General features: G+C 45.6%; 1 protein-coding gene across 1 annotated transcript in view; it reads right to left on the minus strand.

Moving 5' to 3' along the window:
• KCNH8 (potassium voltage-gated channel subfamily H member 8) overlaps positions 1-26,742 on the minus strand; it is a 270,322-nt gene that overhangs the window by 57,821 nt on the left and 185,759 nt on the right. Inside the window, exon 8 of the mRNA XM_054991452.1 lies at positions 6,505-6,702. Coding sequence (XP_054847427.1) covers positions 6,505-6,702 — 198 coding nt within the window. The remainder of the gene's footprint in view (positions 1-6,504; positions 6,703-26,742) is intronic.

A 26,742-nucleotide genomic window follows, 5' to 3' on the forward strand; every position in this document is an offset into this window, starting at 1 on the left:
AAATTCACTAGCATTTCTCTAAGATTTACTGGGAAATTGGCAGGTATGCAAAAACATATTATGAACATCTCTTCTGAAAATGCCTTAAGACATCTTTAACACAACCACCTTGTTTAATAAAGTATAAATGGTTTTCAAGGTCTACATTTTCTATTAATAAAATAAATGTTAAAATGACACAGCAAAGCTCATTCCACAGTCACAAATGAATTCTGCTAGAATGTCAAAAATACTTATTCATTCATAGCTTCTGGCATTCTTGAACTAGACGAGACCTACTGTAATGAGCTGTATATAGAGCTGCCCTTAAAAACAACTGAGTGCAAAATGCAGCTGCCTGTCTGTTAACCGTGGTAAACTGGCTTAAACTGATACGTGCTCTAAAACGGCCTCACTGGTTGGCGTTTTGCTTTTGGGCTCAATATTGTGGACTCAAATAAAGGAACTTCATGACCTGGGACCCTCATACCTAAGGGACTCTCATATCTTACCTGAAGTTGATTACTAATTATGCCCCTTCAGCCAGTTCTTACACATAATGCTTTCACAAGGATGTGACTAGAGGGCCTTTTGTTATGGATGTTCATTGTCTGTATATGAAAAGCTGAATGATTTTGATATGTTATGTATTTTATGTATTTTTTAATCAGTGTGTTTGCCCTGTTGAGCTATTGTTACCTGCCTTCAGTTTTTTGGGGGGGAAAACAGGACACAAACATTTTAATAAGCAAACAAGAATCCTGTGACTGCAGGTGTACCATTCTTTCTCATGCTAATTCCTCTCGCAGGTGCTTATATTTCTACATGCCACTAACAGCAAGATTTTGACAAATCATCTTCTCTTTCTGAAACTTTCTGCCATTCTTTTTCAGTTACTTGTACTTTCCTGCTTCTGCCTTCTATTCCTGACCCAAAACGTTTTTGTAACTGTCGTCTGCAAAAGGAACCAATGCTGACAGAATAGAATCTCTTCTATATTTTTAGCAAGGTTGGTAATTGAAAACTAAGAACTTAAATATTTTAAATAGGTATTCATTATATATATAATAATTAAGGCTATTTGTATAATACTAAGATACATTATGAAGATGTGTGGTGTTTTTACATTCAGATATCCCGATCCATTGAATTGATTATAAGTTTTGCCATTAATTCAATAAGAAGATTGCACCTAAAAGTAACTTAATTTTTTCGGATCTCGAATGGTTTCTTTCTACTTTCCCAGTATCATCCTCCTCACTATCCTTATATAGTATTAACATAATAATAATCATAAGTTTAGCTAACTATAAATAGAGATTCGGGGGGGGGCATGGTGGGCAGCCATCAGCAGCAATGTGAAGTCATTTCCAGAAAAAAAAAACAAAAGTTATGTCAGCCCTCTCTAAGATTCACTAAAAACTCTTATGGTTTTACTGTAGCATTTTTGACAATTTCTACAGAGCTGTGACATCACTTCCAGATTTTCTCTGAAAGTGACATCATACCACAGGCCTATCTGCCATTTTAAAAAATTCTCCTACCACCATTCTGAGCAGTCCTGTCTAGGAACCACTGAAAATGCTAGGGTTTTTTTTACGATAGAGTTTCTGTTAATTCTAGAGAGGAATGACATCATTACCAGGTTTTCCCTGGAAGTGACATATACCCATAGGCCGATTGGCATTTAAATTTTTTTTAACACTGCTACTCAGAGCAGCATTGGGTAAAGGGAACTGGGGGCTGTGGATCTCTGTTCACAGCAGGAGATTAGCAACCATAACTACAAAGTATGCAGAGCACATAAAGTTTACTAATCTAATTAATAACACACTGTTCCTCTTCAAGCTCATTATAATTACATCTTTTTGTTTTAAAAAAAAACCAAAATATGGCTATTAATTTAGCATCTTTCTTTTTTGTATGATTTTTTTTGGTTCATATTCAGCATTTATCATTGTAACAGTTTCCTCATGATGATGAAATTTTATCAGAAAACAGCATGGTCTTAGAAAAACACAGGTGCTGATAAAAATGGATCTTCACATTATCTAAGACAATTAGCTCAGTACTACAATCAGCTTTTCTAGCCAGTCACCAGCAGGTAGTTCTAGTGCAGGATTTTGATAAAAATGTGACTTTCTTAGTGGCAAATTCATGCAGTATGGAAGAATAACTATTATTGAGACTATAGTTATTGAGACTATGAGAGCCAGTTTGGTGTAGTGGTTAAGAGTCTCCAGACTCTTATCTGGAGAACCGGGTTTGATTCCTCACTCCTCCACTTGAAGCCAGCTGGGTTATCTTGGGTCAGTCACAACATCCAGCTCTCTCAGCCCCACCCACCTCACAGAGTGTTTTGTTGTGGGGATAATAATGACATACTTTGTAAACCGCTCTGAGTGGGTGTTAAGTCATCCTGAAAGGCGGTATATAAATCGAATGTTATTATTATTATTATTAAGAAGGAGCCATTGCCAGGCCTCCATTATTGATCAAATAAAAGAAGGGCATACTTACTGAGAGAATATGATATGATAAGTACACTAGCTAAGGGTGACCATAGCAACTAACATGGCATGATTGATTGCTAGGGCTGTAAGGATTAGTTTACTCAACGCTTCACGAAGCGGTTTCAGAGTGAGTAAACAGTATCTCCTCCTCAGCCTCATAGCATACCAGCATTTCACAGATGAAAAAGGGATGTGCTATATTCCCATACTAAGTGTATTACTACCAAACTTCTTCATTATATTCTCCTGATGGCTCTTACTATTTTTTTCCATTCATTTACTACGCCTGTCCTGCTATTTTAAAAGCCAAGAAGAATCTGCTAGAAAGATGTCCTACAACCTGAAAGTAATGTAACTACATTACTAGATAGCTACAGTGTGGAAAAGGCAGACCGTGCACTGCATGGTGACTTAATATTCATGTATATATATATATATGTTTACACATGTGCATTAGAGAGAAGATGTGTCTATATTGCACTGAGACATTTACCACCTACAGATCCTAGACAGGGAATGGACTCTTGAATGCTAAGAGCTCACATCATCTGTTTTAATAAAATATAAAAGACAAAAATATATAAAAAAGAGATAAACAAGAATAGTCAGAAAGCACATGATATTATCCCTACTGGCTATGAAGGTCTGGCAGTACTCCCCCTTGTATGGGACATATTCCTACCATTCAGATTGCTGAGCCATGGAGAGTATACACTAGTGGCCAAAATTGTGGAAACATTTTGGAAAAAGTGTATTTTTGAGGTTTGATGGCTCATAACACCACTTTTTGGGGGGAGTAATACCATAAAATTATATGTCAATGGAAAGATAATTTAATCAAGAATGTAACGCAATAACTTTTATGAAGGAATTTTTTTTAGAACAGTAGTTATAAAGAAGAAAATTGAAACACACAAAAAATGAGTTATACAACAATTCTCACCATGTCAGTTAATACTTAGTTTGGTAACCTTTTGCTTTAATTACGGCCTTACAACACCTTCCCATGGAGCGAACCAAGTTTTTTAGTTCTGCAGCTGTTATAATGTGAAACCACAATTGAGTTATTGCTTCTATTAATTGCAGTTTATTGCTGGGTTGCTTCTCACTCAGTTTCTTTAGTCGGCTCCATAGATTTTCGATGGGGTTAAGGTCTGGGCTATTCCCAGGCCATTCCAACACTGGAATATGATTATCTTGAAACTACTGTTTGCACACAGCAGCAACATGACTTGCAGCTGAATCTTGTTGAAATATAAATGCTTCATTATCTTGGAAAAGATCACGTGTGGAAGGCTTCAGTTTGGGCTCAAGTATTTGATTTATGTATTTTGGGGCATTTATATTGCCATTTATCACACAAATTCTGCCCACACCTTTTGATGTCGTACAACCCCATATCATAACACTAACTGGGTGTTTCACGGTAGGTGTAATGCAATCCGGATGCAAATCTTCTCCGATTCTTCTTCTCACGTATTTTATGCCATCACTACCAAACAGGGAGATTTTGGTCTCATCACTCCTAATAACACTGTCCCATTGTTCCGCTGTCCAGTTGACATGGGTTTTAGCCCAGTTTAATCTTTTCAACCTTTGTTTGAGAGATAACAATTTTTTTTCATGGAATTCTAGCATTAAGACCAAATTCCTCCAGTCTGCGCCGAACAGTCCTTGCACTCAACTTCACATTGAATTGCGCCATTTTGTTCTGTATACACCCCGATGATTTTCTTCTGTCACCTAGGCTGAGTCTCTCAATTCTTCTATCATCCTTTGCTTGTGTGCACCTTTTCCTGCCTTTACCAGTCTGGTTTTGTAGCGACTGGGTTGCCTTATACCTCTTCAAAAATTTAGAAATGCCACCTTTGGTTACGTTTCCACCAATTTTTCTTCTAATTTCTTCATAACTGTAGCCTTGTTCACTTAATAGTACTATTTTACATCACTTTCTGGGTGACCAGTCAACTCTTTGTGCCATTTCTTTAATTTTATTACGTTTTACAAGCTCACTAAATGAAGGAAAGCTACTTCATATCAACCTAAACAAGTTGTGCTTCCTTTTCCTGGTTATTTGGCTATAACATTTGATAGAATACAGATAATTGAACACACTTTGTTGCATTACATCCTTGATTAAATTATCTTTCCATTGATATATAATTTTATGGTATTACTCCAAAAGGAAGTGGTGTTATGAGCCATCAAACCTCAAAAATGCACTTTTTCCAAACGGTTTCCACAATTTTAGCCACTAGATAAATTGACTTTAAAACTGCACAGTATCTCACTGTTTACTTAATAACTAAACATATTATAACATATCTGTGAATATAACAAAGTTTAAATAATTTAGAACTTGCCAAAGCCGTAAAAGTTGTTTATCCATTCTTATGGAATACATACAGGTAAAGATATGAGTGGGTTGAGGTTGAAATACAGTTAAGTTGGAAATTATTTCTAATCTATCAAAGTGTCTCCCTGCATTACAGGTTAATAAACACAAGGGGAAAAAAACAGTGTTAGACAAGATGTAATGATGTATAAATAATCAGGTTGGATCAGCAGAAACTGAATCAGCTCAACCCATCATATTTTATGTAGTGACCATAATGTGAAAAGCTACCAGCTGCAAAAATATGTCATTTAGGGAACAGCATGCCTCTGAACCTTTTAAAGGTTATGAAACAGCAGCCAGGAAGCAAAAGGTTTCCCAGAAGATAGCTACTACTTGATAATGTTGCGATCTCTTGCTTGGAAAATCTCTGAAGGTTTGAGGGAGATGCCTGGGGAGGGAACTCAGAGGGGATGTAAAGCCATATACTACACCCTCTGAATATGCCATTTCCTCCAGGAAAATTGATCTCTGTAGTCTGGAGATCAGTTTTAATTCTGGGAGAAATCCAGGCCCACCTTCAGGTTGGTTACCATATTTCTTGGTGCCATTAGAAGACCTAATGGCTGGGACTAAAGCAGAATCAAATTGGTGGGTGGATCCTGAAAAGGAATAATTTTCAGAATTGAAGAACTCAACTATACAATTTGCAAAATAGTAAAGAATCCAGTAGCACCTTTAGGACTAACCAACCTTATTGTAGCATAAGCTTTCGAGATGCATCTAACAAAGAGAACTGTGGTTCTTGAAAGCAATTCAATTGTTAACTGGGACTAGACAGGACACAAGGAATACATTTTTCTAGTATTAAAAGATCTTAACTGAAGTTTGTGTCTGTAAACAATTCAACTTACTAGACCTAGAGAGCCCTATTTCTTTTGCAATCTGAGTCTTTAAAGTCTCTGTGTGAAACTGCCCCTCAGCTAAAATCTAAGTAAAATCTAATTAAGGTCTAAAATCTAATTAAAATTTAAACTTGCTTATGTCTTCAGAAGTTTAGGTAGGCAGTCTCCAGGGTAAGAGCCTTTTCTGTGCCCATGTCCTGGTTATATGTATCTATTTAAAAATATTTATTTTTATATATATTAACTTTCTTCCATAAAACAACCCACAAGGGGGCTTACAATTTAAAAACATTATTAACTTCTTTTTCTGTTTTAGACTGTTGATAGTGATTTGTTAGCTGGATTGACTGGTGGGAAGGTGAGGTTACAGTCCTTGTATAAATAAGTATTAAGATAGCAGTGTTCTTTTTTAAAGACAGATGCAGTCTAAAATTCTCTTATCATTAACATTAAACAAGAATCATACTATTGAAAATGGTTTGAAATTTGCAGAATTGTTACATCTATAATTTGCTAATCTGTATTGTTTCTTACTTTACAGCCTGTCATTGAATAATGTACTCATAACTGAGCTTTCTCCCAAAATCTCAGCTTTGCTTTTAAAAAAGTGCTGCTGATTAGAATTTATTAAGATTGTTGTGTAATGATTCTGTTTCAAGTTTTTTGAGGTGTAAATTCAAAATGTCTTTTTTCCTCATTAAAAAACCTTGGAACACTATTTTGAAGTATCTTTTCATATTCCTCTTACTGCACAATATATTTATTTACTTACCCCCAATCAACATTATACAAATGGAGAAAATCTTTTCAGCATCAGTATTGGCTGAAACATTACCAAACCCAACACTGGTGAGGCTGCTGAGCGTGAAGTAGAGGGAAGCTATATAGGCACTTCTGAGTGATGGGCCTCCTAATGTAGTATTGCCATAATATGGAGACTCCAAACGTTTTCCCAGCTCATGAAGCCACCCTGCAAGACCAAGAAACAACCAATGATGAAACTGGAAATATCAAAATACAGCTTCAAAACGCAGGATACAGGATATTTATTATTTGGTTCTGGGGATGTTCACTAGAATCCTTTACTACATCTAAGGTATCCCAGTATAGATGTCTGTCCCATGGGTTCACTGCATGTTTGGGGAGGTAGAGTGGGCACAAGTGTGTTGGCTCCGCTCCCTGTCTCCACGTGATCGCTGAGTCATCTTCAGCAGTGACTGTGCAAAGGAAGCAGCCATGCAACAGGTTTGCCAGGTCTCCCATTTTGGTTGTAGACTTCCCACTCCCCGTTGCCCTTTCCTGTTGCTGGCAAGCTGAGTAGCATCAGAAGAAAAAGTGTGTGTGTGTGGGGGGGGGGGAGATGTGGCCATCACTTACAGGGCACCAGGGACACTCTAGCATTCAGCCAAAACTCTATGGTTAAACCATAGGATTTGGGCTGAATGCCAGAACATCCACAGTGACACAATGATGTCACTTCTGGTCACTTGGAAATGACATCATTGCAGCACCAGAGATGTCACTTTGTTGCCAACTAGGCCCCACCTTACTGGGTGAGTATTCCACTGGCTGGCAGCCTCATGCTAGCAACCCTACTAAAGTGAGCTTTCCCTCCTCAAGCAGCATTTGGAAAACAGCATCGCTGATCACAGGGAGAAGGTGTATATACAGCCACTTCCTCTGCATGATCATATGCTGCAGGTGGTCACATGTAGGCAGGGGTTGGGGCTAGCATGTTCCTGCCTGCCCCCTTTCTCTAAAATGTTCAGTGAATGGAGTACAGGCTGTTGTCTGTACTGGACATCTGACATTCATTTAGTGGAAGACATTTATTTATTTACTTTATAGTCCAGGGGTGGCCAAATGGTGGCTCGCGAGCCGCATGCGGCTCTTCAAGTCTTATTTGGCGGCTCCCGGAGGCTTGCAAGTTCACTCCTCCCCCAGGCTCCTTTAAGGGGCAGAGCCGACCAGCCGCTCACCTGATCTATGCACCCAGCGTGCTTCCCCTTTCCCAACCCTGGAGCAACGAAGGGGCGGGCCAGGGCTGAGGACAGCCCACCCGTCCTCGCTTTGCTGGGCACTCCTCTGCAAGCACTGAGTTTTGCCGGCCCCGCGCTCTCAGCGAGCGCCCGGGAAGGGCAGTTGGGGGGAAGGGGAAAGAGAGGAGTGAAGACGCGACGAGGAAGCGCCAAGGCAGAGGTGGCCCAGGACTTCCTGCTTTCCGGCTTACTCCCGAGAAGGCAAGTGTGCAGCTGCCGAGAGCCGCTCATGGCATGAAGCACAGCCTGCGCCGGGGGGCTTTTGCATGGGTGGAAGCCTCGTTAGTTGCACGGAGGACTGGCGCACCCATAAGTGTGTGCAGGACAGCTGAGATGGAGGAGCAGGGAATGTGTTTGCTTCAGAGGACATGTGCTTGCTTTAAGATTGTGTGGCTCTGCTTTTGTGATCCTTCCTTCCTTGATTTTTCTTTCTTCCCTCCTTCCTTCCTTTCTCTTTCCTTCTTTCCATTTCTTTCTTCTTTCCATCTTTCTTTTTCTTTCTTTCCTTCCTCTTTCTTCCTTTCTCTTCTTTCCTTCTTTCCTTCCTTCCTTCCTTCCATATATTTCCATACCTTTCCATATCTTCCTTCCTTCCTTCCCTTTCCATATCTTCCTTCCTTCCCTTCCTTTCTTTCCTTCCTTCCTTCCTCTTCTTTCCATATCTTTTCATACCTTTCAAAATCTTTCCCTTCCTTTCTCTTTACTTCTTTTAATATCTTTCCATATCTTTCCATGTCTTCCTTCCTTCCTTTCGTGTATTTCTTTCCTTCTTTCCCTTCCCTTCTTCCTTCCTCTTTACTTCTTTCCATATCTTTCTATGCCTTCCTTTCCTTCCTTCTTTCCATGCCTTCTTTCCTTATCTTTCTTTCTTTCCTTTTTTATCCTTCCTTCTTTCCATATCTTCTTTTTTTTGTCTTTTCCTTCCTTCTTTCCATGTCTGTCTTTTTCTTCCTTTCCATCTTTCCATGTCTTTCCCTCCCTCCCTTTCCTTTTTTCCTTCCTTCTTTCTTTCAATGTATTTCCTATTTTCAATAAAACATTAGGGTTGACAATTTCAACTAAAAAAAAACCTGGAGTCTTTAGCCAGAATACTCTAGAGGTGGTGCCTTGCAAGGATAACATCACTTTTTGTGATGTCACTTCCAGGTCAAAGGTTAGGTGGTAGTCCTTCCCAAGCTCCACCCCTTCTGATGATGTCACTCCCAGCATACTGTGCCAAAACCCCACCCCTTCCTGTGATGTCATTTCACGGCACTCCCCCAAACCCGCCTCTTCCTCTGAAGTCACTTCAATGCATCATGTCTTGTGGCTCTCAAACATCTCAGGTTTATTCTGTGTGGCTCTTGCATTAAGCAAGTGTGGCCACCCCTGTTATAGTCTATCTTTCTTGCTGAAATTCAAAGTGAATCACACAGTATGAACAATGTAATCATACAGTATAATTAATGCAATAGGACGAGGAATACAAAAATTAGAAAAATAATGCAAAAAGAAAAAGATATCAGACATACTATATCATAAACAAAGCATAAAAAGGACTTACAAAAGCAGAAAACAGAGCAGTAAGAGGAGTATTAGTGTTGTCCTGGATCATTCCTCCATTTCCTTTATAAAAATACCCTCCTGAACAATTTTGCTTTACACAGTCTGCAGAATGATAGACATGTGGAAGCCTTCCTGGCCTCTTCAGACTGGCCATTCCACAAGATGGAAGCCACCACAGAAAATGGACATGGAAGGGCAGCTGTTGATCTTACCCATTTGCATGGGTGCACCTTCAGAATGCTTTGCTCAGATGAGAGTAGCTGCGGTGAGAGTAGCTGCGGTGGAGCATGGCAGAACCACAGATTCCTTTGTACAGCTTTTGCTTTTTGAAATTTCATAATTAACTTACACTTGATAGTTTGATCAAGTGTGAAATACAGTAAGTACTGATAACACCCAACAATTTGAGGACAATGCATTCTGGCCTTGAGGAAGATATCTATGGAAACAAAGGAGGGCCCAGAAACTCCACCAAGGATAGCTGAAGACACTCAAGACAGATACCAAAGAGGTCAAGAAAAATGATGGAAAGGAAAACAAAGGTTAACTTGTCTTTTGTGTAGTGAGGAGGATTCTTAGAAGCTACATAGGGACAATGCAGAATAGCCTGATAGGTCTTCTGATGTACTGATTTATTCTTAACCAGCTAAGAGTGACTGGCATTTAAATGTTTATTTTAGATGCCTCTCCAGAAACCTGCTTAAGATGGCTCAAAAACTAAACTAATAATGAAACCACAGAAGCAACACACATAAAGTGATCAATATTAAAGTGAGCCAAAATAAATCATTCAACAAACTAAGAGCCTGCTGGGGGTCCAAAACAATACCAATAAAATGGTATTCCTAAACAGCCTCAGGCAAGATGCAGGCCATAAAAAACAACCACTAAAAAGAAGGAAACTTTCAATTTAAAAGCCTGGGATAAAAAGACATTTATTTGGCCTGGCATCTAAAGTAGGTGCCAAGCAAACCTCACAGTAAAGGACAAAGGCAAGGAACACCCCTCAACAATCATGTCTCCAATTGCTATCCTCCTTACCTGTGAAGATAGTGGCATAAAGAGCAGGACCTAGGAAGAGGTTCTTAACTGGTAGGATGGACAGTATGAGGGAAGGCAGTCCTTCAGCGACCCTGGTCCCTAACCATTGGGAGCTTAAAGGTAAGAACCCATACTCTACATTTGCCTCCATTACCCAAAGTAAAGATTCAAGCAAGTGGGTACAACTGGATAGTTGATCTTAGTCGAATTAAAGCCCACCCCTCAATGCTAACATTCTAGCAACTGGACTGCTAAAAGCATGCCAGAATTAATGGGCAATCCCACCCTTGCTGCAAGCACAGAGCAGCACTAATCTACCCATAGCTTGTTCTCACCGACATACAATGGTATGCTGAGTGAAGCTGTTACCATCCCATGCTGGCAAAAGTTCAGACTGATAAAGAGCCACAGCCCCTCCCCCCTTCCAACTACCTGATGGGTAAGCCACAAGAAGCTGGTTTGGGAAGTCTTATTTAAGCAAAAGCCCACACTGTTCCAGCAAATACCAGTAAAGCCTACGGAGTCAAAACCTGGCCTTGGAAACGGGCAAAATGAAGAAGGCAAAAGGAACTCTTTTATGCGAGTCTCAAAAAGTTCCAAAAATTTCTGCTAATTTGCAGTTGAGCTGCATCAAATGGCCAATGCCATTCCTTTTTTAAAATAAAAGTTTTATTTAAAAAGAAAAGATAGAATTGACAGTAGAAAGTGCATAGAAACTTATATAAAATACAAAGCACTACATTTGAGTTACATATGAGCTACAACAGAAAAATATATTCAAAATATGTAACTGCACAACTAGCTTATATAATAGTTCTCTTCCCCTCTCCTTGATTGCTTATACCCAAATTTTAATATCAATAATTTTATCAGTTATCTCTTCCATATTTTGCTCTATATTATGATTACCTTAATTTATCTTAGTTTCAACCTAAGTAATCAAGGAAATCTTTCCATTTTTTCCAGAATTCTGATATTGGACCGTTGTGCACACAGGAAGTTAATTTAGCCATTGATTCATATTCATACAGCTTGTCTATCCACTCAGGCGTATCAGGGCAAGAATCTGTTTTCCATTTTGCTGCATATAGTACTCTCACGGCTGTCACCATATATCAGAAGAGATCTCCCTGCTCTTTTGTAACATTGGCTGTTTCCACACATCTCCCCCTCCCGAAAAATAGCGCAAAACTTACGGAACAACGCGCCTTCATGGTGCGATTTTCCATCATGACTTCGCTTCATGGCGCATTTTCTGATGTCATTGTGCCACAAAGCAAAATCATGTCAGATAATTGCGCCCTGAAGGTGCGTCGTTCCGTAAGTTTTACGCTATTTTTTGGGAGGGGGAGAAGACGTGTGGAAACGGCCATTATTCGGTAAGATATTTAACAGCATATTTTTCAGGTTCAGCTCAAACCTGAGCCTGAAAATCTTCTACATCTCTTCATGTATTTTTATCCTTTTTGAACCGGAATTCTTTTTGATAAGTTGCCTTCTTGTATAAGTCTTATCTGAAGGCTGTTGTTTTTATGTAAATTAACTAACAGCAGTAACAGCCTTCTATCAATACCCATGTCAGCCAATTTGGCCCAAAGCCTCCCCCTAGATACCAAATCAAAGGCTGCCTTGAGGTTCACAAAGGCAGCATACAATGTATTTTTCCAATGTTTTACATATTTGAAAATAAAATAGTCTAGGACAAGGCAGTGATCAAGAGTCGAGCAACCAGGTATGCAGCCGGCCTGTTCAATTTCAAGTAGGTTATTTTGGTCTAGCCAATCCCACAATTTTCAACATAGATGTTTGGTGTATAATTTACAGATCACGTTCAGAAGACTAATTGGCCTATAATTTGCTAGAATTGGGGTCCACCAATTTATGTGCAATTTCAGGAGCTCAGCAACTATAAAGTCACCTCCAGGAGCTTTTCCGGATTTCAGTTGCGAAATTAACAAAGTGATTTCTGATTCAGAGACTGGGGGCTATTGTGTTGTATCTAGAAGAAGGAGGTGCAACATAGTGCTGATCCCTAAATAAAGTATTGTAGTGCTTTCCCCAGACCTCTGCAGAAATGGGTTTAGAGGCATTAGAGTTCTTGGTTGGCAGATTGGAGGTAATCTTCCAGAAACGAACATTATCTTTTTCTCTAGTAGCCTTAATAAGGGATTGCCATAAAAGGGAGTCAGAAGCTCTTTTTTTGGCTTTTAACACCTCCTTATATTTCTTCCTTTTAAATTGTAAATCACGTTTAGTAGTTAAATTTGGGTTTTGTTGAAATATCCTGAAACACTCTCTAAGCATCAATTTTGCTTGGATACACTCATGGTCAAACCATTTTTTATTGCCATGGGTTCTATCATATTTAGGGCCTCCAAGTCTCGATAGCAAAGGCTGGAGTTTGGTAGTTAATCGATGATAGCAGTCAATTAGAGAGATCTCCCCATCAGTATTAGCTGTTAAGACATGCGAGAGGAACTGATCATCAGCTGACTGAGTCCAATATTTTCATGCTTTCGTGTCCACCATATGTGATAGAATGTTGCATCCATGCATTAGCATTTCCAATACAGTCCACTATAAACCTTGCTAATTCTCGCAATATCTTTGGGTGTAATATACTATCTGAAGAACATTTTATACCAGTTCTCTCTTAACAATTGGCAATCTGTAAATTTAATATCTTTGGTTCATAACTTTTCCCATTGATTCATGGGGATGGTTTCTCCAAAATTTTCATCCATTTCACCACAGTTTTTAATTTGTACCGTTTCTGTGCGGTGTTGCAATAGAATTTTATAGATTTTTCCTAGTAAATGCATCTGTTCATCGCTTATTAGTACTTTGAATTCTGCTTTTTCTCTTAATCTGCCACCTTCTTTGAGGGCTTGTTCTTTAAGCTTAGATACTATTTGATGATACATCAGCCATGGAATATTTTCCCCTTGCACTTGAATTTCTTGCCAAGTTTTCACATTAACTTGCTTATCTGTCATAAATTCGTAACTAAATTGGTCAATTCTGTTTCTAGTGGAAGCATCACAATGAGTGTTTATTGACAATACCAATGGCGAAATTGGTGGGCTCAATCTATTTCTGCATTGAAGCCAGTGCCATTCCTGAGGAGGAGAAAGCCTATAAAGTTTACTTGCTCCCTCTCCCTGAATAAATGAGGAGTCTGGTGTCCAAAATGCCCACCAAAAGACTTGGTGTCTTCCTTTTCTGGAAAAAGAGGGCAGGAAAAATCAACTCCTGAGCCATAACTGGCTCAGACAGTGTCAGTGCTGGGCTTTCAGCACAAAGGTTGTATAATCCATGTATCGAGCCCCTGACAGTAGCCTGGCTACCAACTGAAGTTTCCTGACAGTTTTCAAGTACAGACTCATGTAAAGCAATTCACAGTAACCTAACCTAGATGTGATCCAATCATAGATCACTATGACCAGATCATGCCTTTCAAAGAATAGCTGTAGCTGGCATATCAGCCAAAAAAGGCACTACATGCCATAGAGGAAACCTGAGCTTCAACCATAGGCCAGAAACCAGTAGCACCTCCAAGCCATGAACCTGCTCCTTCATGTGAGCACAACCTCATTCATTACAGACTGATTCTTCATTCTTAGAACAGCCTTGTCATGGGCTAACTTCCTGAATTTATATTCTCCTGCACTCCTTTGACATTGCCTTGTACTGACCATTAGGGATGTGCGTTTCGGCATTCAGAATGCCGAAAGAATGCCGAAACAAAAGTGTTTCGGCATTCTTCAAGAATCCCGAAACGTTTCGGGGAATGCCGAAACGTTTCGGGATTGCCGAAAGAAAAACCCGAAACGTTTCGGGATTCTTTCGGCATTCTTTCGGCATTCGAGAATCGCCATTTTGATTTTGCTAGCCGTTTGCCTTAGCAAGCGGCTAGCAAAATCCTGCTGGAAGCAAAGGCTTCCTGCAGGCTCTTAGCAGAGGGGAGGGGGGGAGAAGGAGTGAATCACTCACTCCTTCTGTCACCCCCCACCCCTCTTGCAAAGGAGGATAGGGAATCCTGCTTTGCCTTGCAAATGCAAGGTGCAAGCATTGCATTGCACTTTGCATTTGCAAAGCAGCAGAGATTCCCGCCAAAACTAACAGGTAGGGGAGGGGGAGCAGGAGGAGGGTGGCTCTTGGAGTGTGGGTGGGGAAAGGCAGGGGACTGGGGACTTTAGGAGTCACCAATCCCACTGCTGCATTCTCATGCCAGCCAATAGATTTAAATCTTTGGCTGAGGCTGCAGCAGGGGATTTAAATTTGGAGCAAGACTGTCTGGAACACTTCTGTTGCTGCTGCTGCTGAGCTGTGACCGAGAGAGGAGAAGAAGAGAGACTGCACCTGGAGCCTGGAGGACATCTGCCTGGAGGATCAACTGTGCTGGACATCCTGAGAGGACACCTGGTAGGCCTTTTTAAAATTTTTGTAAATTTTTTTGATGCTGGGCAATGTGCTGCTGTGGCCTGCCTCTGCAAAAAGGTGTTGCAGTTTATTCTTGGCATGGCCTGGGGGACAGGTTGGGCAGACAATGTTTGATGGTGGGGTGGGGGTTTCAGCATTGGTTGTTGTGCTTGCCTTCTTTAAGCTTGATCCACTGTTTTAAGATTAAAACAAGAGTGTGCCAGCTTTGGGCCTACACAGGCCAGAAGCCTTTCTTCTGGCTGGCTCTCACAGTTGTGCTCCACAATCTGGAATGGTGTGGCTTGCTTTTCTGTGTCTGGTCCCCTGCTTGCAAGGATTCCCAACAGGCTCCGTCCTGATCAACTGTGCCAGCCTGTGGGCCACACACAGGTATGGCCTGGGGGACAGGTTGGGCAGACAATGTTTGATGGTGGGGGGGGGGGGGTTCAGCATTGGTTGTTGTGCTTGCCTTCTTTAAGCTTGATCCACTGTTTTAAGATTAAAACAAGAGTGTGCCAGCTTTGGGCCTACACAGGCCAGAAGCCTTTCTTCTGGCTGGCTCTCACAGTTGTGCTTCACAATCTGGAATGGTGTGGCTTGCTTTTCTGTGTCTGGTCCCCTGCTTGCAAGGATTCCCAACAGGCTCCGTCCTGATCAACTGTGCCAGCCTGTGGGCCACACACAGGTATGGCCTGGGGGACAGGTTGGGCAGACAATGTTTGATGGTGGGGGGGGGGGTTCAGCATTGGTTGTTGTGCTTGCCTTCTTTAAGCTTGATCCACTGTTTTAAGATTAAAACAAGAGTGTGCCAGCTTTGGGCCTACACAGGCCAGAAGCCTTTCTTCTGGCTGGCTCTCACAGTTGTGCTCCACAATCTGGAATGGTGTGGCTTGCTTTTCTGTGTCTGGTCCCCTGCTTGCAAGGATTCCCAACAGGCTCCGTCCTGATCAACTGTGCCAGCCTGTGGGCCACACACAGGTATGGCCTGGGGGACAGGTTGGGCAGACAATGTTTGATGGTGGGGGGGGGGGGTTCAGCATTGGTTGTTGTGCTTGCCTTCTTTAAGCTCGATCCACTGTTTTAAGATTAAAACAAGAGTGTGCCAGCTTTGGGCCTACACAGGCCAGAAGCCTTTCTTCTGGCTGGCTCTCACAGTTGTGCTTCACGATCTGGAATGGTGTGGCTTGCTTTTCTGTGTCTGGTCCCCTGCTTGCAAGGATTCCCAACAGGCTCCGTCCTGATCAACTGTGCCAGCCTGTGGGCCACACACAGGTATGGCCTGGGGGACAGGTTGGGCAGACAATGTTTGATGGTGGGGGGGGGGGGTTCAGCATTGGTTGTTGTGCTTGCCTTCTTTAAGCTCGATCCACTGTTTTAAGATTAAAACAAGAGTGTGCCAGCTTTGGGCCTACACAGGCCAGAAGCCTTTCTTCTGGCTGGCTCTCACAGTTGTGCTTCACAATCTGGAATGGTGTGGCTTGCTTTTCTGTGTCTGGTCCCCTGCTTGCAAGGATTCCCAACAGGCTCCGTCCTGATCAACTGTGCCAGCCTGTGGGCCACACACAGGTATGGCCTGGGGGACAGGTTGGGCAGACAATGTTTGATGGTGGGGGGGGGGGGTTCAGCATTGGTTGTTGTGCTTGCCTTCTTTAAGCTCGATCCACTGTTTTAAGATTAAAACAAGAGTGTGCCAGCTTTGGGCCTACACAGGCCAGAAGCCTTTCTTCTGGCTGGCTCTCACAGTTGTGCTCCACAATCTGGAATGGTGTGGCTTGCTTTTCTGTGTCTGGTCCCCTGCTTGCAAGGATTCCCAACAGGCTCCGTCCTGATCAACTGTGCCAGCCTGTGGGCCACACACAGGTATGGCCTGGGGGACAGGTTGGGCAGACAATGTTTGATGGTGGGGGGGGGGGTTCAGCATTGGTTGTTGTGCTTGCCTTCTTTAAGCTTGATCCACTGTTTTAAGATTAAAACAAGAGTGTGCCAGCTTTGGGCCTACACAGGCCAGAAGCCTTTCTTCTGGCTGGCTCTCACAGTTGTGCTTCACAATCTGGAATGGTGTGGCTTGCTTTTCTGTGTCTGGTCCCCTGCTTGCAAGGATTCCCAACAGGCTCCGTCCTGATCAACTGTGCCAGCCTGTGGGCCACACACAGGTATGGCCTGGGGGACAGGTTGGGCAGACAATGTTTGATGGTGGGGGGGGGGGGTTCAGCATTGGTTGTTGTGCTTGCCTTCTTTAAGCTTGATCCACTGTTTTAAGATTAAAACAAGAGTGTGCCAGCTTTGGGCCTACACAGGCCAGAAGCCTTTCTTCTGGCTGGCTCTCACAGTTGTGCTCCACAATCTGGAATGGTGTGGCTTGCTTTTCTGTGTCTGGTCCCCTGCTTGCAAGGATTCCCAACAGGCTCCGTCCTGATCAACTGTGCCAGCCTTCGGCCCACACACAGGCCTGCTGCTCCGGCTTTGGTAACCCTTCCCGTTTGCTGGCCTGGCACTCACTGTTTTGCTTCACATTCAGGTTGTTTATCGTTGGTGGACCTCTTCTGGACTGGACTGCACTTGGTGGACATCGGCCTGCAGATCTCTGCGTGGAGGATCAACATTGCTGGACATCTGCACTGGTGGACTGGTAGGGTTGTTGTTAAATTTGGTTTTTGAGCTTATGTCTGCTGCTGTGCCTACCTGCGAGCATATGCTTTGGCTCTGTCTTTATGGCTTGGGCCGGGGGGGGGGGCATTTTCTGGTTGGGCAAGAGGATATTGTTTGGGGGTTAGGGGGGCCAGCATTGATCGCAGTGCCTGCTTTCTTTCATGTTTCATTTTTCAAGTTTGAGTGTGGGGTGGGCATGAACTGCTGTTTCACAGGACTAAAAAATGAGTGTGCCAGCTTCTGGCCTGCACAGGCCAGAAGCTCTGCTGGGTGGATGTGTTTTGTTTTGCTGCTGGTTGGCCCTAGCCTTTAAGGGGGGGGGGCTGACTTGGCTTGTGCAACGGGGCCTTGAATTTTGGGGTTGCGTGTGCGGCGTGTGGTGTTGACTCTGCTAACATTTCCAATTTTCTTGACAGCATCGTGGAGGAGAGGAGGACCAGCTGCAAGACCGCCTGAACATCGCTGGACTGCAGGACTGGTGTTACTGTGAGCGAGTCCGGGTTCACATTTGGGTGGCCTTGGGGGTGGGTTCTTGCTAGCTTGGGAGGGGGGAGGCTCATCTTCAAAACACCACATCCACACCCCACACCGACATACCACAGATACATCGGTCCCGCTAAATAGTGTCTCTTAGGTAGGTAGGCCAGTTGGTAGGTGATCAGTGGATAATTGCCCTCAACATAATTATTAGGGAAACCGAGCCTAGTTTTTTTTAAAAAACTAAATAGGGACTCAGCAGGGAAAGCATTAGTGAGTGAGTGTTAGGTTTGAATTCCATATATATATATATATATATAAAAATTTGTAATAGCTGTCAATAGGCTTCCCATTAGTGCCCCCATAACTAGGGTTCCACCGCCCATCTCTGGCACCCGTGGTGGTGCCAGGCCGGCCCGGGCATACTAGTGTGTGAGTGTTTAAGGCTTTGTCACCTGTTATTGGGGTTTAGGGCCAGCTCAATTCCAGAGGAATTCAGCTGATTGGCAGGCTCAGGTTCCCTGACATAAATAGGGTTGCTTAAAAAGGCACTTGATTGTTCATCTCCAAGTCACAGAGCCACTAGAAGCACAGATTTAGAGCAGGTTAGTTAGGTCTTGAAAACAAAGTTGACCTTTGTTTTCTAAATCTTTTCTGATTAGTTAGGGTTGAATTTGGGAGGGGAAAGTATGTCGGAGAGGAAAGCAGAGAGGGGCCCCGGGGGAAAGGCTAGGGAGAAATCTAGAGGGGAGGAGGGGAGGGGGAGGGGGACTGCTGCGGCAGCCCCTCCATCTGAGCGGAGGAGGCCCTCCCCTGCGCTGCTGCCGTTCACCAGCCTGGCTTCTGGTGACAGGAAGAGGGTTCGCAAGACTCTCTTTCCTGAGGCAGCTGCTGGAGGGCCACCCCCAACCCGGGTGCGTGAGGCAGGGGCTGGCACTGGGCAGGGGCCTGCTGCTGAGGCTCCTCCTCCTCCAGTGGTTGCGAGCCAGCTGCTGGAGGAGGGGCAGCATGTGGTGTCTCCTGGGATGGGCGCGGAGCACATGACTTTCCCTGCGCTCCCGCTCACCCCAGGAACCCAGAGGATGTTGGAGGAACTGCCCGTGAGACCCCCCCTGGGGCGGTCCACCCCAGTTTCCTCTGAGGCCAGCAGCAGGCCTCTCGCGGCTGTGCAGGAGGAGAGGACGCGGGAGGAAGAGGCAGAGACTGTGGTGGAAGAGCCCACATCTCTGCCCCTTCAGCCTCGTCCATCCCCACCTGCCCGGCCGAGAGTGGGACACGGTGTGTCCGGCCAGAGCACCTCACAGGAGGTGCCGCAGGGTGGTCCCGAAAGCGCTTCTCCTGGGAAGCGTGGGATGCCCTTTTCCTCCGAAATCTGGAAGCACTTCCAGGCAACGGAGGATCCCCGAGCAGCCCTGTGCCTGCATTGTAGGCAGCGCGTCAGCCGTGGCAAAGATGTGTGGCATCTCTCCACGTCTGGGATGAGGTACCATATGAAGAGGCACCACCAGGCGGTGCTTCTTCGGGAGGAGGGTTCGAGTGGCGCCGCACGGCCGCCAGCTAGCCAGAAGGAGGCAGGCTCCTCTGGTGCTCTCCCCCCAAGGGTACCTGCAGGAAAGGGACGCCAAGCCTCTCTCCCGGAGATGCTTGGTATGCAGGGCGCTAGTGTGCCCAGAGAGGGGATCCGGAGGGCGAGCAGGCGCATCACGCGCCACATCGTCAACATGATAGCAGTGGATGGGCAACCGTATTCCGTAGTTGAAGACTTCGGCTTCTCAGGGCTGCTCCAAGATTGCTTTCCCTGGTACGCCGTCCCTGCTCGCACGTCGTTGAGCAGATCGGTGGTGCCCTCGTTTTACAGGGCTGCCAGGGATCATGTGAAGGCACAGCTGTCCCGGGTTGCCGGGAGAACTGTGCACTTCACATCGGACATCTGGACCTGCCCAAGTGTGCAGCAAGCGTACCTCTCGCTTACTGCTCACTGGTGGGAACCCGAGTCGGTTCTGGGTGGGGGCCGGGGGGAGGTGCCTAGCACAGCTAGACAGGGAAGGATGCGAGACCGCCAGGCCGGCTACTGCAAGGCCTTGCTTCACGCCGAGGTGCTCGACGTGTCCCACACGGCGGAGAACATCGCTGCCACCTTAAGGAGACAGTTGGACGAGTGGATAGGCCAGGGACCCGCCACCGTGGGATGCATGGTGACGGACGGTGGCAAGAACATGAGGGCAGCGGCGCATCTAGTGAGCCGAGAGAGCGTCTACTGTGCCGCTCACAAGCTTCACCTAGTGGTGAGAGATGCGCTGGGGTTGGGCTCCTCGAAGGAACCCGTGGATACCCGGACCCGTGAACTCCAGTTACTTGTCCAGAAATGTCGGAGGCTCACGGGTCACTTCTCGCGCAGCGTGAAGGCCACGCACGAACTGCGCCAGACACAGGTCAGGACAGGTGTGCCAGAGCACGCTCTGATCACTGACGTCAGCACTCGCTGGAACTCCACCTGCGCCATGCTTGAGCGCTTGGTGGAGCAGCAGGCCGCACTCCACGCGTGGCTCTCCGAGCACCGCGGTGCGAGTCAGGTGGGTGAGTTCAACCGGGAGGATTGGCTCACCATCACCCAGACAGTGGAGGTCCTGAAGCCCTTCAAGGACTTCACTGTGGCGGTCTCGTCAGACACGGCGACCCTCGGTCTGGTCATTCCCCTGGTGCACACGCTCCAGAGGAATCTGGCCACCCTTGCAGACCGGGTCGCGCCCCGTGCTGACCTTGTTCCAGCGGTGCGCGCATTAGTGAGAAGGCTGCAGCAGGGCATAGCTGCCAGGCTAACTCCTCTCACTAAGGAAGAGTCATACATGTTGGCGACCATGTGTGACCCGCGCATAAAGGGCACTTTCGCCGAGCGGGACGGGAACCTCACCCAAGCCAGAGACGGGCTCTGCTCTTGGGTGAGGCGCAGGCAGGCCAAGAGGGGACGCCTGTCGACAGGGGGGACGCAAGAGGGGCCCTGCCGTGCGGGTCCCTCTGACGCCCCCTCTGCGCAGGCCCCCCCCGAGGCCACCACCGGAGTGCCGATGGAGATGGAGATGCTCCGGTGGGCCCTCGTCCCCTCTGGGGTCGTGAGGACCGTGAGAGAGGATCCGGCGGAGGCGATGGTCAGGGACTACCTCGCGGAGCCCTGCGAGTCGCTCTCCACCGATCCGCTCAGCTACTGGGCCAGGAAGGAGTCGGTCTGGCCGGACCTCTCCCTCGAGGCGCAGCGGCTGCTCTCATGCCCTCCGACGAGCGTGGAGAGCGAGCGCGTCTTTTCACATGCGGGCGACATTGTCGGCCCACATCGCACTCGCCTTCTCCCATGGAGAGTCGAGCAGTTGACCTTCCTGAAGGTCAACTCTCGCCTCTTCGATTTCTCAGGACTGGACTTCCAGAGTGACTGAGGTGAGCCCAACTTGTGGCCTGCATCCTCTATGAGTCCAATCCTTTGGAATCGCGCTCTCCCCTGTATAAAACCCTGTATATACAGTTAAAACCGGCCAGTAGAGGGAGGGTGGTTAGGAACCAGTGGCAAAGGGAAAACACCCAGCAATTTGAAAGCCCCCCCCCCAGGGTATTCAAAACATCTCCCATCACTGAGACATACCCTGTGGGACCAAATTTATTATGAGAAATAATGCCCCAGAAACATGGATTGCTACTGGAGGGAGAAACAGGTTAGATAGGGATTGCTTAGGTGTTTTTATCAGATGAACTCCTTGTAAAAAAAAATTGTAGAAGAATTGTTGTACTGTTTTTTGCAAGTTGATGTTCCGTTCATGTAAAAAAAAGGAAAAAAAACCAAAAAAAAATGTTGTGATTATGTTTTTTAAAAGTTGATTGAATGTTCATAAAAAAAAAAAACCCAAAAAAATGTTGTGATTATGTTTTTTAAAAGTTGATGTTCCGTTCATGTAAAAAAAAGGAAAAAAAACCAAAAAAAAATGTTGTGATTATGTTTTTTAAAAGTTGATTGAATGTTCATGTTTAAAAAAAAAAAAATTTGATGTTAATGTTGGGTTTGCATGGTTGGGGGATGCGGGTAGAGTGGTGGATGGGCACCGGCCAATGATGATCTCTCACAGATGTTCCCAGGTAAATTCTGAGGCTGGTGTGGGGGTGGGGGGAGACCTCTGCAGAACTGCTCCAGAAATACCATTGTCCAGTGCCTTGGAAGTGCCCAGTTCAGCTTTGTGTGTCTGAACTGAAAGCACAGCCACAGGAAATGACATAGGTTCTGCTGGACCCTGTTGCAGTGGTTCCCCCCCCATTTAGTCATGTTATGGAGGGAGAGTTGTATTAGGCTGGTAGTTATTATGATCATCTTCTGTTTCCATGCCCTGTTGTGCCCGCTCACTATGTAACCTGCTGTAATGTTCAAAACTTTACTGTTTGTCCATTTCAAAAGAAAAATTGTGTTTAAGATTCTCTGATGTGTAGTTAATTGTGTTGTGTTGTGCTATGAGGGACAATAAGTGTAATATGTTGTGATTTGTTGACCACTTGTAATTTGAAAATGAGAAAATAAAGGTTTTTTAAACTTAATGATTGTGTGTCTGTGTTCCCTTCTTTGATGGGAGGTTGGTTCCCAGCATAGGGAACAATGGGGCAGGCTGGCCAGCCTGTTCCTGGGGTACTGGGTGTGGGGCAGCTGAGGGTGGTTTTGGTTCTGAGACGGGCTGAGTGGAGGATTTGGGTCTGTGTGTGGCAGCTGGGGTGGGGGAACTGGGTTTGTGTGGGGCTGTAAGGAGTGGACTATGGGGGATGAGAGCACTGGTTGTCCCTTGTGCCCAAGTAGGCCCCTGCTACTGTCCTGGTGTGGGCTTCCATGCCTCCATCAGTTGCTGGCCCTCCTTTGCCATCTTTTTCTGAAATTTTCCTAGGGCTGCCAAACTCCTGGTTGGGCTTGAGTTCAGGTTAGAGAGAGTAGTTCCCTACAGAGAAACTGGCTGCTTCCAAGGGCAATCTCTTTAGAGGGCAAATGCGGACCATGGATTCTGGGGGAGATCCCTACTCAGATTTTCCTTTCCACAAGTCCCACCCCCAAATTGCCAGTAACTTCCAAGGCCAGAGTTTGCCACCCCAGAGAGATCCCGTTCCCACCCTCTTAGCCTTGGCATGAAAGTTGTAGCCCCCATGGAACGCTTCCAGGTTCCTGATTCCAAGCCCAATGACACCAATGTAAGACAATCCAGACCTCCATCAAAAATGGATTTTAAGTAGCAGTGGGATTGGGCTGCATTTCAGTCATTCACATATCTGGTTGTGTTCCCAAACATTTAGCTTATGTTTTTTTAAATCAGCGTATGGCACTGAAGGACACTTTTAAATGGTTCTAAAAACATTTTTTTATTATGAAGTATTTAATGTGGCATTGATCAAGGGCAGGCCTTTTGGCCAAATGAGCAGTATCAGTACAGTAAAATTTAGACTAAGCTCATAGGAGGAAAAAGCATTCACACTGTGAAGTGGGAAGAAAGTTTCAATTTACATGTACCATGGACTCCGAAAAAGACATGTAAGTGGGATCCAGACCAAATCAGGCCTGCTTTCTCCCTTGAAGATATCAATTGATGATAGTGCTTATGTCACATCATGAGAAGACAAGGTTCACTAGAAAAGACAATAATGCTAAGAAAAATTGAAGGCAGTAGGGAAAAGAAGAATACCCTAGATGTGGTAGATTGACTGCGGTTTGCAATACATGGACAAGGTTTTTGGGATACTGTGGAGCTCAATATAATTCTAAAGTACACCACAAGTGATTTGAATGCATAAAACATACAGACACATACACATAAAATGTATATACCCCCTCCCCACCAAATTAAAGGTTTATCTTATGCCCCGGTTTTCTCCCCCATGGGAACCTAGAGTGGTTTACACATTGCTGTTCTCCCTTGATTTGTTTCACCCTCATCACAACCAGGCTAACAATAGACAGCTGCTCCATGCCTCACATTGGAGTGACTCCACCGATGGCCTTCTTAGTTGTTGGAGGGGGTGGAGGGGGGGGAGGAAGGAAACAACGCACTCCTGCCCACTCTATCTGGGGCCTAGGTGACCAAATTGCTTGGCCTTGGCAAGGAGCCAGTGGTGGGGCGGCACTGGTTCTGGGGCCCCGTCCAGAACATTTGTCCAGGGCCCCAAAATCACGTAGACTGCCTCTGGAAAACACAACACAATTGTTTACTTAGGCTGAGCCAAGAACATCCATCAAGCCTACAAGGCACAGAATCAGAGTCTGCCAGATTCTAGACCAACTCTCTAGCCATTGCACTACAGTGGATATCTAAAAACTGTTCATACCCCCACCAGCAACTTGAACATTTTTCTCCAAAAGGCACAACTTGGCTGGGTCTCAAAAAGGACTATGATGCATGGGCCTGTCAATGCATACTGGTACTAAGGCTCTGGCCGGGGGGAGGGGGGCATTGTGCCAATGCCACCCTGGCTTTGGAAGGGGACAGTAAAATAGAAGAAATAATCTAGCTTCAGTGCCTCCCCCCCTTCTCTGTCTCTCTCTCTCTCTATAATGTGAGTGAAAACATTACTATACCATCACTGAAGCCTACAGGATACTTAGGGTCTGTTCACACACGCATGATCATTTAATGGCAATGCTCTGGCATGATGATGTTTGTTCTAGGAGGTGATGTGATCATCACACAAGGCTGGGGAGCACGCACAATTCACAGCAGGCAGATTTGGGCCACAAGGGATCCTGCTTTGGCCTGTAGGGCCCAAATCAGCCCACTGCAAAGCACAGGCATACTCTCAGGGCAGCCAGATGACATCAGTGACATCACGGCAGCAGCCCCTGGAGCGTACCTTGAAGGCTCATTCACTGACTTTCCCCCTTCGGGGTGATAGGTGAGAGTGGGGGATCCCCCACCAAGGGGAAACGGATCCCTAATTGTGTCTGAGGTTGTGGAAATCAAATGGGTCATTACCTCCATATTGCTTCTGTCTTTGAGGGACTTACATGCACATTATATTTAACTCCAGATTTCTTGATTGTCAAGGAATGCATGTGGTGGGGGGTAGGGGGGAAGGGTGGGAGAAGGGCGGCATTTGGCATGCAAAATGCCACCCCTGGCAAGACAAGCCTCTCCCAGCTGTCGGTGGTAGAGATGAGAGCAGAGCACCCACTTGGGGAGGCCATGAAATGGCCCCCCCAAGTGGGAGCAGGCTGAGCCTTGGTGGGGGGATGGGAGGAAGGGTGGGAGAAGGGCCCCAGAGGGTTGGGGGGGGGATTTTGTTGCTGTGGTTCCCCCCCATTAAGTCATGTTATGGAGGGAGAGTTGTATTAGGCTGGTAGTTATTATGATCATCTTCTGTTTCCATGCCCTGTTGTGCCCGCTCACTATGTGACCTGTTGTAATGTTCAAAACTTTACTGTTTGTCCATTTCAAAAAAAAAATTGTGTTTAAGATTCTCTGATGTGTAGTTAATTGTGTTGTGTTGTGCTATGAGGGACAATAAGTGTAATATGTTGTGATTTGTTGACCACTTGTAATTTGAAAATGAGAAAATAAAGGTTTTTTAAACTTAATGATTGTGTGTCTGTGTTCCCTTCTTTGATGGGAGGTTGGTTCCCAGCATAGGGAACAATGGGGCAGGCTGGCCAGCCTTCTCTGCGGGTGGTGGGGGGGTCAGGGGGGTGGTTGTCTGTGTGCCAGGGCAGGTGCTCTTTCCCAGGGACGATTTGGCACTGCCACCATTGTGGCACCCCTTGTCTGTGCAGAACTGCCCTGGGAAAGAGAGTTTAGGGGTTCCCAAAAGGGGAGGGCAGGCCAGCCTGTTCCTGGGGTTATGGTGGGTGTGGGGCAGGTGGGGGTGGATTTGGGTCTGTGAGGGGCTACTGGGGGGATTTGGGTCTGTGTGTGGCAGCTGGGGTGGGGGAACTGGGTTTGTGTGGGGCTGTGAGGGGTGGACTTTAGGGGCTGAGAGCACCTACTTGGGGAGGCCATGAAATGGCCCCCCCAAGTGGGAGCAGGCTGAGCCTTGGTGGGGGGTGGGAGGAGGGGTGGGAGAAGGGCCCCAGAGGGTTGGGGGGCATTTTGCATGCAAAATGCCACCCCTGGCAACACAAGCCTCCCCCAGCTGTCAGTGGTAGAGATTAGAGCACCTACTTGGGGAGGCCATGAAATGGCCCCCCCAAGTGGGAGCAGGCTGAGCCTTGGTGGGGGGTGGGAGGAGGGGTGGGAGAAGGGCCCCTGAGGGCTGGGGGGCATTTTGCATGCAAAATGCCACCCCTGGCAAAGGAAGCCTGCCTCTTCATTTTTTCCCCATAGGAAATAATGAAGAGAGATCAGCAGCAGCATGCTAACAATATGCTGCTCCTTTGCTTTCTTATGGGGAGGATGGGGGGACCTGCTTTGGGGGGCCATAACATGGCCCCCCAAAGTCCAATCTGTCTGAAACTTGGGTAGTTGTTAGAGAAGGGTTAGAGGAAGGTCCCCACCAATTTTGGGCTTATTTGGTGGGAAAATGCCTCCTCCAGGCGTCCTGAAAGACGGAGGCATTTTCCCAGCAAAAAAACCCGAAAGAATCCCGAAAGAATGCCGAAATAATGCCGAATCCCGAATCCCGAAAGAGATTCTTGTTTCGGCTTTCGGCTAATGCCGGTAGAGAATCTTGTTTCGGGTAATCCCGAAACAAGAAAGCCGAAAGTTTTTTCCTTGCACACCCCTACTGACCATACCACAGACGAGTAATTAAAGAAGAGATTAATAAAGCTTCTTTTCACATTTTTGTCATGACCTTCCTCCAAGGACCCTCCTCAATTTTAGGCTGCACCAGTGGCTAAT

Source organism: Eublepharis macularius, chromosome 11, assembly GCF_028583425.1.
Source record: "Eublepharis macularius isolate TG4126 chromosome 11, MPM_Emac_v1.0, whole genome shotgun sequence".
NCBI lineage: Eukaryota > Metazoa > Chordata > Lepidosauria > Squamata > Eublepharidae > Eublepharis > Eublepharis macularius.